Genomic DNA, 15,417 nt, shown 5'->3' with positions numbered 1-15,417 from the left:
GCTCTTTGGGTCCTGAGTTCAAGCCTATGCTGGGCATAGGGATTACTTTAAAAAATAACCAACCAACCTGGTCTGAGTTTGGAATTCACTTACTCCAGAGGTGAGGACCGGGCGTTCTGGGGTCCGCGGGGGTCAGGGGGTCCCTGGGGTAGGGTTTTTGAAGAGCAGGGAAAGGTGTGCAGAACCAGGCACCCTGTCAGCCACACACGGCGGAGGGAGAGCTGTGGCCAGGCCCAGTGCAGAGGCGCCCATGGTGAGGCCTGTCTTCCAAGCCAGTAAGCTCTCTTTCTTCATACACCACTTCATGTCCTCTGAGCCACTGGCCCCATCTTGCCCTCATACAAAAGCACAGGGACTCTGGCTGGGAGGGGCTTGGGAGGAGGGAGCACCAGCATCCAGAAGCAATCGGGGAGTAGCAATGCTCCCACCCTGACCACTCGGAGCCCTCCACACCCCCTGGAAGCTTATAGTCACCTGGGGACTGGGGCAGCCAAGCCAGCCCTGCTGCCTCCCGCTGTGCAGATGGACAACCTGAGGTCAGTGTGGAGAGCAGCACCACCAAGTGACTCAGCTTATAAACTGCAGATGTGACAACAGAGCACACAGGGGTCAAACTCTGGGCACCTTGGGGAAACCCCCTACTCTGCTACCTATAAATCTGAGAAAACCACTGAGGCACAGAGATGGACACCAGCCAGCCTGATAGTGACAGTGTCCCAGGCTACCACAGCTGCCGCACCAGAATGCCACAGACCCAGCAGGCTAAACCCAGACATGGTTTCCTGGTTCTGGAGACCCGAAGTCCGTGATCAAGGTGACCGCCGCAGGTCCCAGGTGAGGACCCTCTTCCTGGCCCATAGAAGGGCGCCCTCTCTGTCCTCAGCTGGTGGAGGCGGCAGGGCGGGAGAGAACACTCTGTGTCCCTTTCTGTTGGTGGAAGGCACCAGCCCTACAGGGTCAGGGCCTACCCTTACCTCATTGACCTTTATTACCTCCTGAAAGTCCCTGTTCCAAATACGGGCACTTCGGGAGTTAGAGCTTCATGTACATTTGGGAGGGACACAGTTCAGTTCATAGCGGGGTGATTCCACTGTCTTATGAAACCAGGGACATGCTGAATCAGCACCCGTCGCCACTTGGAGACTGTGGATAAGCAAACTCTATGGTGACTGAAACCCTATGCCAAATATTTTGCCAGTTCAATGGGAAGTCTTTGTGGACAGCTGGTTCTGAAGTTCATTCCTAAACATCCTGTTTGCCCAGAAGAGAAACTAAACCAAAGAAGCGATCTCCTCAAGCATGGCGGGGGGTGGGGGGGTGGGGGTGTGAGGACTCTGGAGCAGGCACTTGGGTCAGGGCCCATCTGTTGATGAGTTACAGAGCCCTAGACGGGCCTTGCGTCCTGCGTGTGGCCCTGGACATGGTCTTTCTGTTCTTTAGTCCTGGTGTGTGAGCCAGGAACAGCAGAGCAGCACCTCCAGTGGTGGTTCCCACTCCACCTTGAATCCTGCTCCTGTTTGGTGAATGGACAGGTATGGCCCCGTCCCCACCATGGGCCCCCCCAAGGTTGGGACACACCATTGGGAAAGGAGTCAGGTCCCCGGCGGCACCGGGATGTTTGAGATCACCCACCCCAGCAAGAGTCAAACACAACCCATTCATACAAAGGACAAGAGGTTGGGGTGCCACAGTACCATGGGTTGAATTACGTGTCCAAAAAGATATTTCCACATTCTAACCCCGGTACCTGATATAAAGATGTTGGGTTGGAATCACCCTGGACTTAGGGTGGCCCTAAACTCAGTGACAGGTGACCTCATGGAGAATGGAGATTTGGGATGCAGATAAATAAGGCCATCCGGCCACAGGCAGGCAAATGAAGGTCGCTGGCGGCCCTGGAAGCCAGGAAGGCGAGAGGCCTGGACAGACATCCTTCGGTGCCCCCAAAGGAAAGTAGCCTCGCCCATGCCTGGATTTCAGATTTCTGGGCTTCCAGAACCAGAAGAAAGGTTGACAGCTGCCCAATCTGTGGATTTCTTCTGGCAGCCAGGAAGCCAGTGCAAGCTGTGGTGAGACAGACCACGGCTTGCCAGTAGGGCCCCTGGCCTAGAGGGTAGCTGGCCATCCATGGGGGGAGGCCCCTCCCGCCAAGTATCTGAGGCCCTGGGACAGCAGAGGCTCCCCTGGAAGCCAAGTCAGGGAGAGGCAGGGCTTGGTCACTGGACGTGCTTTCTGCTGGGCGGCCCTTGCATTTCTCAGGAACGAGGTAGTATGTGTCTGCCTGGGTGCTCACCTGCTGCGCTGACCAGAACCAGTCCTTGACAACGTGCATTCCAAGGTCTCCTGGCCCCTCATCTCGCCGGCTGTCCCCAGCATCCCTCCGGCTCCAGCTCACCCACGGGAAGCACATCAAAGCCAGACCTTCTCACGGATCCCACCATCTGTGGTGGCTGCAGCCCTCGCCAGGTGTGCACACAGCCCTCAGGGCACCTGGGCCCGGCAGGTGGGAGGCTTGGCGGAGGCAGAGCAAAGCCGGGGCTCTGGTGCAGAAGTTACCATCAAAGCAACTCAGCTTTTAGAAACCGCAGGAGAATTCCCTGGTGAATTCTCCAAATCCTGCTGTTTTGCCTTAAAGCCACATTTGGAAACCTGCCCTCTTGGTCTCTAAGGACCGTAGCCCCCCATCTGCTGGGAAGGGTGTGTCTCTGTCAACATTGTCCTGACCCCTGCTGTGACCGGCCAAAGACTAAAGGCAGCCTGCAGTACGCCACCTGACAGCTCTTACACGGGTCCCAAGGCCACCATGGCCTCCAAGCACTATCCAGCCCCGGATGCAGCCCCGGCCCAGAGTGCATGGTCTCTAGAAGATGAGCTCTGCCCATGAGCCCTGCAAATGGGAATAGTCTCCGGGCTACACGTTAACCTCCGACACGGGGAGCTGGTGTGCCCAGAGCACCGAGACACGCGGCAGCTCTGAAAGCCTGGCTCCTGTTTGGCACCAGCCTGGCCCCTGGTGCCCCGGCCGCTGCTCCCATTCAGAGGCAGATATCCAAGGTGGGACCCGCTGATCTCATAAAATGCTAAACCACAACATCTGGAAGTTAAGATCAGAATCCTCACTTCCTAGTACTCCTGGGAAGAGAAAAAAATTTGTGTTTTCATCTTACAGTGTGCCAGGCACTCTGGTTGGAAGGCCGAGTGTGGGCCACTCTGCCACCTGCTGTCCAAAGTCACCGGAGAGGTAGTATCACAAACCCAGGGGGAGCCAGCCAGGAGCTCCCCAGCCCCACAACTGGTGTACAGTATGTGTGTGGCGAGCAGGGGTTTCCGACGGAGCCCTGTCATCGTTTATGTGCACATGACCCATCTGCTACAGCAGAGTCGTGTCCCCCAAACGTGCAAATCCTAACCCCGGTCCCGTGCAAGTGGCCTCATCTGGAGATAGGGACTCTACAAATGCACCAGGTTAGCGTGAGGGCATTGGGTGTCCTTAGATGAGGAGGAGACACGGGGAGGCGGCCATGTGACCACAGATGCAAAGTTTTTGGGGATGCAGCCTCAGGCCCAGGGCTGCCAAGGGCTGCCAGCAACCACCAGATGCTAGAAGGGCCAGCAAGGTTTCCCCTATAGGCTTCAAAGGGAGCACAGCCCCGAGGGCTCCTTGGCCTTGGGCCTCTGGCCTACAGGGTGGAGGACAAGTTCTGCTGTACCAGGCCCGTGGGGTGTGGGATGCTGGTGTGGCAGCCCAGGAGCTAGTGCACCAGCCAGTGCTATTCATTACCCGAGGACCCTCCATCCCCTTTCTGTCATTTCCTGAGCCACAGGCCTACCCAGTGCCCACATCCACCAAAATCTCAAGCCCCTGCCCAGCATTCTCTCCCCGTCCCTGCTACTGCTGCCACCCTGGGAACCACAGGGCCCCCATCTAATGGGTCCTAGGCCCCTGTGTGCCCGGCCTCTCATCCCAATACCCCAGCAACCATCCCCAAGATGAGACTCAGGCATGCCACCAAGCAGAGTGTTCTCTGTGGCATCTCCATTCTGCGCCCCGCCCCCACTTGTGGTCCATGGCGCCAGGAAGTCCAGCTCTCGCTTCCTGTACATGGACTCACTCCATCCAGGCTCCTGCACTTCACCCCTCCAGCTACTGGGGTACAGACTGACCCCCGTTCACGGGGAAAGAGGCAGACACTTCAGGCTGGCAGGTAGTAGGTGTGATAAGCAAGGGAATTTATTTCTGAGGCTGGTCTTGGGCAAGGCAATTTGAGGGGATCCACACACCTGCAGCCAGAACCCTATACAGAGGCCTCCGTGGGGCTCAGTCACGCGGATCGTCCAGATGGTCCCAATGCCGCACTACCTCAAGGCTGCGTCCCTGCAGGCGGCTCCCGCCGTGGGGATGGGGGGGCAGAGCGCACATCCCAAGGATGGCGTGGGGTGAGGAGCCAGACATCTTCTCTGTGACCTCCTCCACCACCCCCCTCGTGACCTGTGATCAGCTCTCACCATCTCACATGCCCCTACTTCTGCAGTGGGCTTCAGAGGTCAGCAAGGGCTGTCACTAGCATGGACATAGCTCGTTTGGTGGCTTTCTGGCTGCTTTGGAGGCAGAGACCACCACAACAGTATAGACACGCACAAGAGAAAACGCAGATTAAGACAGTAATTCCCAAAATAAGTAACAGGTTTTTCCAGCAAATGCTCCCCAATCTGAACCATTGATTTAGTAAATGCCCGAGGCTGCAGGTCAGCTCACTCACAGCCTTTGCCTGCGTCCTCAGTGGGACTTAGTAAAGAGGACATATTACCAGATGCATGAGGTATGAACACACAAACTCCCTTTTGTGATGCTGGTGCCGGCGCCTCCTTGAGAGGCAGTGCTGAGGTTTGAGGCCTTCCTACTCTGGGGGACGGTTTTCTCCCAGGGGCCCTAGTGTCCGGTGAGGACAGGCTCTGCTGGTTCTCACTCCCCGCCTGCTGGGTGAGTTTGGTCAGGGCCTGGACATGTGCTGTAGTGTCCTCTGGGCCGATGGCAGGGGCAGAGACAGCAGCCGAATGATCGTACCCAGGGGAAACAGAGTGTGCCTGCCTGGCCTCAAGAAGACGGAGACGTGGCTTCAGAAGCTGGACCCAGTTGTGCACGCCATACTGCTGGCGGGAAGCCGGCGCTGTCAGGTATGAAGACCTGGTCCATTCCAGGACACAGCGCATGGTCAATTCCAGCTATAGTGCATTTGCTTAGGTCCAGCTTGTGGCCAAACAGTGGGGTCCTGGAGAGAGCGAATAGTCCCCCAGCCAGCCCAGCAGGACAGCCTGTTGCCAGCTCTGGCAGCCAGTTCCCCTCCCCAGTGTGACAGGTCTGGTGTCCTCAGCAGCACAGCGCATTGATCCAGGGTGAGAGTTGGGGCAATGGTGCATTCCCAAAGCTTCCACACCTTTAGGGTGGGTCAGCATTAGGTGCCTCCACAGGGGTCCGCAGTCTGGGCCGTGGCAGCAACGGGCCCTACTGAGTGATCACTGAAATGTATTAAAACTTGGAGAGGACGTCCGCATGCCCAGCAAGGTGATGTGACTCATTAGTAACTTAATCTGCTGTTTGATGTTCCATTTTGCCTGTCTACCACCCCACTGCTTGCAGCTTACAGGGGAGGTAGAGCCCCCACATCATGACCTTTGAAATGTGAGCCCCATCACAGTCTGGTTCATGAGGGTATCCATACTTGGTACTCAGCTTCTCTACCAGTGGCAGACTGGTTTGCACGGGGACAGAGAGCGTGGGTCAGGCCAGACACAGTGTCCACACAAACCGGGGCACGTTTGGAACCCTTGCTCAGAGGGAAGCGCCAATAGCATACTAGTTGGGAATTCTGGTGGATGGTCCTGGACTCCTTTGGCATTTGCCCTGAGTATGGTTGAGGACTCACAGGACAGGCTGTCACCGCGTTAACTGGGTCACCGAACTTCAAGGGCAATCCAACATCCTTGGCAACATGCTGCCCCACGTGGGTAAGCAGGGGCCGCGCTCTCTGCGCGCCCAATCTGCTGTTTCGACGAAGGATCACTTGCTAGGGATCATCCTCGAGCTAGGGCGTCATCTTCCAGGCTGCTGGGGCACGTTAGTGCCTTATGAGCCTGGATGTGGAAGACAGTGAGGACCAGCTGAGGCTCCTGCCTGTCAACCTGAATGTCTTTTCAGGTATCCTGACCCCACGAAGGCTTATTCATGATCCTCATCACTGGGCTTCCTGTTGCTGAGCTGTAGGGTCCATCCCTTTAGAACAGCCCAACTGTCAGCACTAAGGGTTAACGGCCATGCCCCCCTCCCCCCCCAGAGTGATCACCAGCCTTCTGAGTTCCGCCCACTGGCTGCTATGGTTTGTCTCTGTTTCCATCCAGAGGGTGTCAGTGTTGGGCTGAGGACTGAGAAACGCTGGGACACCTGCACCCCGATGTTTCTAGCAGCAATGGCCACGATAGCCAAACTGTGGAAGGAGCCTCGGTGTCCAACGAAAGATGAATGGATAAAGAAGATGTGGTCTATGCATACAATGGAATATTCCTCAGCCATTAGAAATGACAAATACCCACCATTTGCTTCAACGTGGATGGAACTGGAGGGTATTATGCTGAGTGAAGTAAGTCAGTCGGAGAAGGACAAACATTATATGTTCTCATTCATTTGGGGAATATAAATAATAGTGAAAGGGAAAATAAGGGAAGGGAGAAGAAATGTGTGGGAAATATCAGAAAGGGAGACAGAACGTAAAGACTGCTAACTCTGGGAAACGAACTAGGGGTGGTAGAAGGGGAGGAGGGCGGGGGGTGGGAGTGAATGGGTGACGGGCACTGGGTGTTATTCTGTATGTTAGTAAATTGAACACCAATAAAAAAAAAAAAAATAAATAAATAAATAAAAAAATAAAAAAAAAGGACAATCCATGAGGAACTGTCTGCACACCAGCCAGCTGACGGAGGGGGGACTCTCTCATTCCCTCCCCTCAGGCTGCAGGGGCCACCCCAGGAATAGGGGCCTGGGTGCGTCTGGAGGACCTGCATGCTCCACAGGGCCTAGTAGTGTCTGCGTTTCTGGAGACACTGGGCTGGTGGACTTGGCCAGCGTGGTGACTGGAGCCGTGGCAGAGGTGGATCCCTGGAAGGTGTTCTCATCCCACCCCTTGACGGCCAGGGAACCTCTGGCCACGATACACTGTTCCTTGGTGAGAGGCTCCCCTTGGAGGAGTGCTGTGTGCACTGCTTGGAGCTGGTGCTCTACAGGATATATCTAATTCCTGCTCCTTCCAGTGGTGGCACTGAAATCCTAGGGACACTTCTATTGTCTCTGCCATAGCACCCAAGCCATACCTCCTAGAGGCACAACCTAACTCAAATGGCAGCCGTGCCTGCAAGATGCCCAGGGCTTTCACCTGCTTCCCTAGAAGGCTACTTGCTGCTCCAATCTCCAGTGCCACACGTGCCTCTGCTTTGCCAGATGGCATGAGGGACAGAAGCCCTGTGTCGCGTGGGGAGTAAGAGTCCTCCCAAGCCCCCCATTTCCTACAAAGCCTTGCACCTCTTTCCTGTTCCTAGGGGTTGGGTAGGCTTGCATCTTATCAACCACAAATTCTGGAGGAAATGTGCATCTGCCCCGGACAAAACTTTATGGTGGCTCCTGGGTCTTGTGCATCTGTGGGTTCACTGTCCATCCCTGCCCCACCTAGATGCTCCAGGGAGGCCCGCAGGGGAGAGCCTTCACCCTGGACATTGTGTCCTCGGTGAAATGGGCCCGCTTTATGGACGTGGGGAAGGAGATTAGGGACAAGTTAGGCTACCAGCCCTCTGCGTTGGGTGGGGCTTTCAGGTAGCCTTGGGGAAGCATCTGAGAGCTCCTTCATTGCCCCCACCACGTGCAGGCAGGCGGGCTTTACTTACCAGAAACCCATCCTTGCCAGAATCTTTTCCGTGTGTCTCCCTGAAGATGAAGTACTTCTGCAGAAATGCTTTTGCAAAGCATCAGAGTAAAGCAATAACCATGTGCAGAGGAGAAAACGCAACTAGCCGTGGGTGGAGAGCTGCTGAGAATCTGTTATAACGCACTGATGAGGAAAGTGGGGTATTCCTGGGACTTCTGAAAATCACGATGGCTGCCGTCATGCCAGGGCACATCAGATTCTTAGGGATTTTATAGGAACATGTCCCAGCACAAGGTTGCCATCACTTAGTTGACCATGCTTCCTGTGGGAGTCAGCATGGCAGTGAGCCTCATTAGTGTAATCTCTCTGCTAAAAGGAGAGAGAACTCATCCCTTGAGATGATCCGGGGACCTCAGCAAAACTCCGTTAGTTCAAGGCCAACAAGAGTTCCTTTAGAACTTGACTTCTAGGATCCACAAGCAGCAGGGGTGGTAGACAGTGTCCCCCCACCATAAGCTAACCCCAAACCCCGGACCCCAGGTTCTGGTTTCCTCTGCCTCTGCTCGGATTGGGGGCCATTAATTGGGCCCCTGCCCTCCTATATCTTCACCTGCCTGCACGGTGCTCGCCGGGCATCCCCACAGGCTGGACTCTCAGACACAAATGCTGGTGGAGAGCTGTTCAGACAGGTCTTCTCTGTACGAGTTATCTCATGTCAGCCTCCTGACGACCACTGAGCTAGGTTTTATCACTCCTGCTTTCCAGACGAGAAGGAGAAGCAGGAAGGTTACGTGACTGGTTCACAATCTGCCACAGGAATGCATAGCTGGGCCAGAACTCAGACCCAGAGCAGGGGGTCCTCGGGGGCTGGCTGTCCACCCTCCCCGGGAACACATGCCCACCAGCGACCTCATCCCCTGGACTCTGGTTCCCCTTCCCAACCCCCCCCCCCCCCCGTGAGATGACCCTGGAGGTGAGGATCACTGGAACCTCCTGCTTCCCCTTGTCACCCTGTGGAGTGGGTGAGTCCCTCATACATGTTGTCAGTGGATGGACTCTTCTCTGCCCCCTGGGGAGCCCCTGGCATGGGAACAGGCTCTGAACTTCAAGAGATCCTAGCTTTTTGCTGATGTGCGACCTTCCCCAGGTGACAACCTCTCTGAACTGTTTTCTCCTTGGTAAGAGAAGAAAACTGCCCCCCATGCATACGTGTTGGGAGCAAAGGCAATATTTGCAGACATACCTGGCACTTTGGACCAGTATGAAGAAGGGTGACGGTTGACACTGACCATGGCTCTCAATGTGGGCCAGGCAGAGTGCTGCACACGCCACAGGAATCAACTCATTTAATCCTCCCAACAGCCATTGGAAATAGGAACTACTATTATCCACGTTCAACAGAAAAGGAAACTGAGGCACAGAGAGCTCCAGTGTGCTGATCCTTGTGGACAGAGGGAAGGGCTTCTGAGCCCACATGCCTGCTGCCATCCTCAACCGGTCCCTGGCTCCGCTCTGAGCCCCCTCCGGAGTGAGAGTGGACCCAAGACAGGTGTCAGAAGGCACAAGCCCAAGAGGTCCAGCCTGCCCCTCAGGGGCCCGATTTAGGCCCACCACACAGGGACTGGGCAGAGCCAACTCAGCCCCAGGCCTAGTTGCTAGAGAAGAGAGGCTCCCCCGCTCCCGCCTCCTGCAGGGACAGGGCCCAAAGAGGGGGGTCACCCACCCCGGGTCAACAGAAGGCAGCGGCCTCTGTCCCACCCGACTGACCACAGCAGGCCAGAGCGCGTAGAAGCACCTTGCTACCCACGTTTGCACACCCACTCAGCATGCTTTGGGATCTTTGTTTCCGCCCCCCTCTCCCAAGCAAAGTACCCAAACTACTCCAGTATGGACGGAGATGGGGGAGGCAGTGGCAAGCAGTGATTTTGTGGTTTCCTGCCCCCGCGGGCTAGCAGCCCAACAACAGCAGGTGTAGGGCCGGGCTCTTCTTTCCACCCTACAGTGACCTTAGCTTCCTCATGATATATTTACCTTGTGGTTTCAGCCTCCCCAGGGGTTGGGGGCAGGGGGAGCCAGGCGGGGGTGAGAGGGGAGCCAGTGGTCCTGCTCTCCTGGCCAGAAACTCCCCCTCCTGACCTTAGAAGGCATCCCTCAGATGATTGGAAACACCTCAGTGGGGGGCCACCCTGGCTATGACCCATAACCTCTGCAGACATGAAAAGACCCGCTCACCCCAGTGCAGTTGCTCACCTCCCCCCAGGCCTGCCCCCTCCCTCAGCCGAGAATCCTGTGCTTGGCAAGCTGTGCTTTGGTAAAACTTAAAAGAGCCAAGGAAGTGGCTACAGACCCCACAGCACAACCACTTGCCAAGGGCTAGTGCACCCAAGTTTCCTAGCACAGCCCCCGCGTACGCACAGAGGGTGAGTGACAAGATGAAAGAACAAAGTAGTGAGTCCTGGTGAAAGGCAATGTCCTCTGGAGGGTGGCCTTGAATACAGTAGGGGTGAGGCAAGAAGGCTTTGGGGTGGGGCAGGGAGAGGGTGGTGTGAGTAGAGGCGATGGCAGAAGTCTCAAGTGACCAGCGGGGTGAGGATTTGGATGCACAGTCCTCGGGCTCCTGCCAGGAGGACGGTGATGAAGACGGCCATGAGGTCCTGACAGGGAGGCCCAAAGCCTAGGGTGGCGCCAGCTAGGGCCAGAGGTCTCTCCCACAGGAAGATGCAATTCTAGTGTCCAGAGGACGGGAGCAGGGGCGCAGAGTGAATCCTGCTTTGACCCTTCATGAGTGGCTGTGGCAAGTGACCGGCCCGTGCCTCGGTGTCCCCTTCTGTGAAACAGGGGTCGCAGAGGGACGCTTTCCTAGGCTCAGTGAGGACTCTGCTGGTCAGAGCGCGGGACCCAAGGCCCGGCCTCCACCTCCATCCCGGAACCTGCAGCCGGGAAAGGCCCGGGTGTCCAGGAAAGCCCTGTGCCTCCAGGGTCTGGGAGCCAGGGTGCCCCAGGCACGCCTGCCATGTGGACAGGCCCCCGCAAGCCTCGGCCCTTCTGGAGTCCGGCTAGTCTAAGGGGCTCTGACGGCGGGGAGGGTCCCGGGTCCCGCGAGGGTGGCCACTGGCAACCATGGTGGGGAACCGGGGGTCGCCTCCCCGGAGAGGGGGTGGAGACGGCGAAGGCGGGTCAAGTCCAGGGACAGTGACTGCGGGGTGGGGGCAATTACCCGGGCCAGGGCGGCCTGGGGGGGGTAAGGCGGAGATCTCGGCCTGGGGGTGTTGGCGCCTGGAAGCGGGGTGCGGATACGGGGGAGGGGGCGCGGGGGCCGCGGGCGGGGGCGCGGGCGGGGGCCGGGGGTCACTGGCGCTAGACGCGGAGCGCACCCTCGGCGTCTCCCTGGCAACCAGCCTGGGCCCCGCCCCGTCTCCCGGTCGCGTCGGGAGGAAATGGGCGTGCGCGCGGCGTGCGCTTCCGGCACGAAGGGGGCGGAGCGAGTGCGAACTGGCGGCGAGGAGGACCAATCGTGGAAGACGGCTGGGGACGAGCCAATTGGCAGGGCCGCTGGGCGCGGGCAGGGGCGGAGCCCGGGGCGGGGGCTGGCGAGGCGGAGCCAATCGCGGCGACCCGCGGGGCCGGGGGCGGGGCCGGGGGCGGGGCCGGGGCGGGCCGGGGCGGCAGGGACGGCGGAGGCGACGGCGGCCTGTTCCGGCGGGGTGTGGGGTCGGGGTCCGGGGCTGCGGCCGGCCTGGCCATGCTGCAGCTGCGGGACTCGGTGGACTCGGCGGGCACGAGCCCCACGGCAGTGCTGGCGGCCGGCGAGGAGGTCGGCGCGGGCGGGGGCGCGGGCGGGGGCGCGGGCGCGGGCGGGGGCGGGGGGCGGCCGGGCGCGGGCTCGCCGCTGCGCCAGACGCTGTGGCCGCTCAGCATCCACGACCCCACGCGCCGCGCCCGCGTCAAGGAGTACTTCGTGTTCCGGGTGAGGCGGGGGGCGCGGGTCCCGGGGGGGCGGGGGGCGGGGGGCGGGACGGACGCTGAGCCCCGCCCCCCCCGCCCTGCCCCGCCCGCGCAGCCCGGCACCATCGAGCAGGCGGTGGAGGAGATCGGCGTGGTGGTGCGGCCGGTGGAGGACGGCGACATCCAGGGCGTGTGGCTGCTGACCGAGTGAGCGGGGCCGCCGGGGCGGGGCGGGGCGGGGCGGGGCGGGGCCGGGCCGCCGGGGGCGGGGGCTGACGCGGCGGGCCCGCAGGGTGGACCACTGGAACAACGAGAAGGAGCGGCTGGTGCTCATCACCGACCAGGCGCTGCTCATCTGCAAGTACGACTTCATCAGCCTGCAGTGCCAGCAGGTGGTCCGCGTAGCCCTCAGCGCGGTGGACACCATCTCCTGCGGGGAGTTCCAGTTTCCCCCCAAGTCGCTCAACAAGTAAGTGTGTTCAGCAGGGAGCCGGCGTCGGGGTCGGTAGTCAGTGCTTGCAGCCCCCACGCGGCCGACGCCCAGCGTCAGCGAGGAGGTGCCCCAGGAGGAATCCTGGCTCGAGAGAGGCTCTCAGGCTCGTAGCAGACGGAGCTTGAGGCCCTGGAGGCAGGCCTGACTTGGCATCTTAGGATGGGGCTAACTCAGCATTTTATCCCCGGCCAGGAGAGGGTGACACCGTGACCTCACACTCTGCTCTAGTTGAAGTTTAACAGAAGAAAGGTAGCCTGTCCTTTTCTGTTTACAGATGTCCCTGGAAGTAAAATCCGAGCGTTTAACAGGCAGCTTGGGGAAGGGAGTGTCGTGAAACACGGGAGCCTAGACTTTAGTCTGGTCGGGTGACTTCGGACGGCCAGGCAGAGTTTGGCTGCAGGGGTCTGCTTGGGTCGGGAAGCTGTGCTGAGCTGGGTGCCAGCTAGCCTCCAGGCCTTCTGGACGGGGGACCTGAAGTGACAAACGTGTCGATTGTGTCCCAGTCCACCTACACGGTCTTCCCTGCCCCCTAAGCTGTGCTGTGTAAAGGTGGACTTGACCAGCACAGCACGGCGGTGAAGCAGCATCCCCGGGTCCCACACCTGCCCACACCTGCCTGGGCTGCCCAGCGCTCTGTGGCCTGCTGCTGCGTGAAGTCTTTGTCTCTTCTCCATAGGCGAGAAGGTTTTGGGATTCGCATTCAGTGGGACAAGCAGAGCCGCCCTTCATTCATAAACAGGTGGAACCCCTGGTCCACCAATGTGCCCTACGCCACGTTCATAGAGCACCCGATGGCCGGTGCGGATGAGAAGACGGCCTCTCTGTGCCAAGTAAGACCGTCGGAGCGGTGCTGCCCAGCTGTGACGGTGACGTCCTAGGACAGGCCTGCCTGCCACGGTTCCCACTTGTGGCTGTGCAGCATTTGAACTGTTCTGCTAAAACGGAGGAAGCAAATGTTTTAAGTTTCTTTTAAAAGTCTTAGTTATCTTGTGTTTAAGTAGCCTCACGTGGCTGGTGGTTCCTGGTCAACGTAGCTCTATAATGTGGCCCCTGGTGGCCATGATGGCCTTGGAGAAGGACACAGAAGGACTCTGGCCAGCAGTCTGCTGAGCCGGAGAGGACAGTGACATGGGTGGGCCCTGCCTGCCAGCCGTGCCCTTCGACCTGCTTAGGTGGCCTAGCGGGTGGTGGGCAGGATGAAGTCGTCCCCCTGACAGAGCAGCTCAGACCTGCAGAGGGCAAGGCTCTGCGAGGCCTGTCGCCTGTCCCCGTGAGCCAAGGGATAGCCAGCATGTGGCTGGAGAGGCGTCTCTCCCGGGGACAGTGGCAAGGCTGACACAGAAATGGGTGGGATTTTTTTCTGGTGTCGATGACTGATTGGCAACCTGTTTTCTCTCTCTTTAAGTTGGAAAGCTTCAAAGCTATGTTAATCCAAGCTGTCAAGAAAGCCCAGAAAGAGAGTCCCTTGCCAGGACAAGCCAACGGTGTACTGGTTTTGGAGCGTCCTCTCCTCATCGAGACCTACGTGGGATTAATGTCCTTCATTAACAACGAGGCTAAATTGGGTTATTCCATGACCAGAGGCAAAATAGGCTTCTAGCTGCCCCCCACGGGTGTACCTGGGGGCTTGGGCAGCAGACCTGAAGCTGGCTCCAAGGCCCCTGCAGGGTCGGGGATGTTAACCCTTAGGGAGCACAGTGCGAGTAGAATAGTCAAATGGATTCTATACTTTAGCTGAATCTTGAACATTGGGTAATAGGAGCCACAAAGAGCAAAGTGAGTCTAGCCGTCCCCGTCTTGGCCAGTATTCCATCTTCTAGAGTTTATTTCCATGTCTTTCCTGGAGCGTCTCTGTGTGGCTTCTCGTGGCCCTTCCCCCAGCCCTCTAGCATGTTACTAAATATGTGCTCCCACCGGAACCTCCCTGCTAGCACTTCCAACTGTGCAGATGCTTATACCCGGCGGAAGCCTTGAGACCCCGGTGCCTATAGTTGCAAATACCTTTCTACTTGGTGTCAAATTTTATATTTTGAAATGTAATCCATTTTTTAAAGCTTACTGCAAAACAAGCCAGCAGGCTAGTGAACTAAACCAGTCTGCCTTGTTGGCTCCTTAGTGAATAGTAGCTTTGTGTAAATATGTTTGACCTAAAGTCCTACTTTTCCTAAAATTATCGTGTTCATACCTATGGCATCTTTCCCGGGCCCAGAAGTTCGCAGGAAGTCGTGTGTAGACAATTCATTGATATGAGAGTTACCTTGATAGTTCTTTGCAAACAATTTGACACCCATGCCTGTTCTAGGTTTGGGTTGCCATAGTCACATTTAAAATGGGGATTGCTCAGTTTGCTTTTTAAGGAAGGAACCTTGTCAGATTCTTGTCTCTCATGCTGCTGACACTCGGCTGGGTCCCCACCGCGCCCATGCAGACCCGAGGCCGCCTGCCTTGCCCTGAACACGCCCGAGCTGTGGCATCCCGCAGAGCATGTCCGTGGGAACTGCAGCATGCTGCTCGTGCTCCCACCTGTCCTCGGCTTGCTGGCTTGACTGGGAGCGCTTGTTATCAACTGAAGTGCTGGCTCACTGGTTTCCTCCTCCTTATTTACAACTCTGGTGTAGCGTTGGTCGGCATGGATGTGATCCAAATGCAGCAGCCTGCTCAAATTGGAAGGCTGCCTCCACACCACCTGGGTCTTGAGCATTTGCTTTTGGTCTCATAGTAAAGACATTTACAGTTGAACGGATGTCGCTCCTTCCTTGAAGCTGTTAGCTTTGTAAAGCTCCCAATTTGCTGTGCTTGTTCTGGATCCTCGGGGGTCCTGTCCTGGTACAGCTCTCTCATGGGGAAACCCAGACAGTGGTGTGCAAGCTAGCCCGTAGCCAGGATGGCGAACCCAGGTTTGGAATCCTACTTCCTCCACTTCCTCAATCCCAGCTGCCGTCAGAAGCACCCGAAGGTAGAGGTGAATGGGATTTCCCTGGACAGAAGGCCAGGGTGGACTCCCTGCAGAGCTGACCTTGACCCAGTGGCCCCCCGGTGGGGCACCACCCTCTCAGCACTCAGGGCTCC

The 15,417-nt window shown here is 57.9% G+C and overlaps 1 protein-coding gene across 2 annotated transcripts; it reads left to right on the top strand.

Moving 5' to 3' along the window:
* Nucleotides 1-11,570: 11,570 nt before the first annotated feature.
* Nucleotides 11,571-15,087, top strand: TPRG1L (tumor protein p63 regulated 1 like). Of its 2 annotated transcripts, none has more exons than XM_077891501.1 (5): nt 11,571-11,724; nt 11,971-12,062; nt 12,148-12,324; nt 13,025-13,178; nt 13,754-15,087. In XM_077891501.1, exons 1-5 carry the CDS (start codon nt 11,653-11,655, stop codon nt 13,946-13,948), a joined length of 690 nt encoding a protein of 229 aa, XP_077747627.1. In that variant the 5' UTR covers nt 11,571-11,652; the 3' UTR covers nt 13,949-15,087. The 2 variants fall into 2 exon arrangements, with proteins under 2 accessions (XP_077747627.1, XP_077747626.1); XM_077891500.1 differs by having other exon boundaries at nt 11,585-11,877.
* The last annotated feature ends 330 nt before the right edge of the window (nt 15,088-15,417 follow it).

Source organism: Canis aureus, chromosome 3 (assembly GCF_053574225.1).
Source record: "Canis aureus isolate CA01 chromosome 3, VMU_Caureus_v.1.0, whole genome shotgun sequence".
Classification (NCBI taxonomy): Eukaryota; Metazoa; Chordata; class Mammalia; order Carnivora; family Canidae; genus Canis; species Canis aureus.
The sequence above is the reverse complement of the archived record's forward strand: the minus strand, read 5'-3'. Positions and strand labels throughout refer to the sequence as shown.

What these genes read in the sequence shown, in the direction of transcription:
- TPRG1L (XM_077891500.1), top strand. Translation starts at nt 11,653, where the DNA reads ATGCTGCAGCTGCGGGACTCGGTGGACTCGGCGGGCACGAGCCCCACG. An exon ending in CCCCCCAAGTCGCTCAACAA is followed by an intron (nt 12,325 to 13,024) that starts GTAAGTGTGTTC and finishes TCTTCTCCATAG; the next exon opens with GCGAGAAGGTTTTGGGATTC. An exon ending in AGACGGCCTCTCTGTGCCAA is followed by an intron (nt 13,179 to 13,753) that starts GTAAGACCGTCG and finishes TCTCTCTTTAAG; the next exon opens with TTGGAAAGCTTCAAAGCTAT.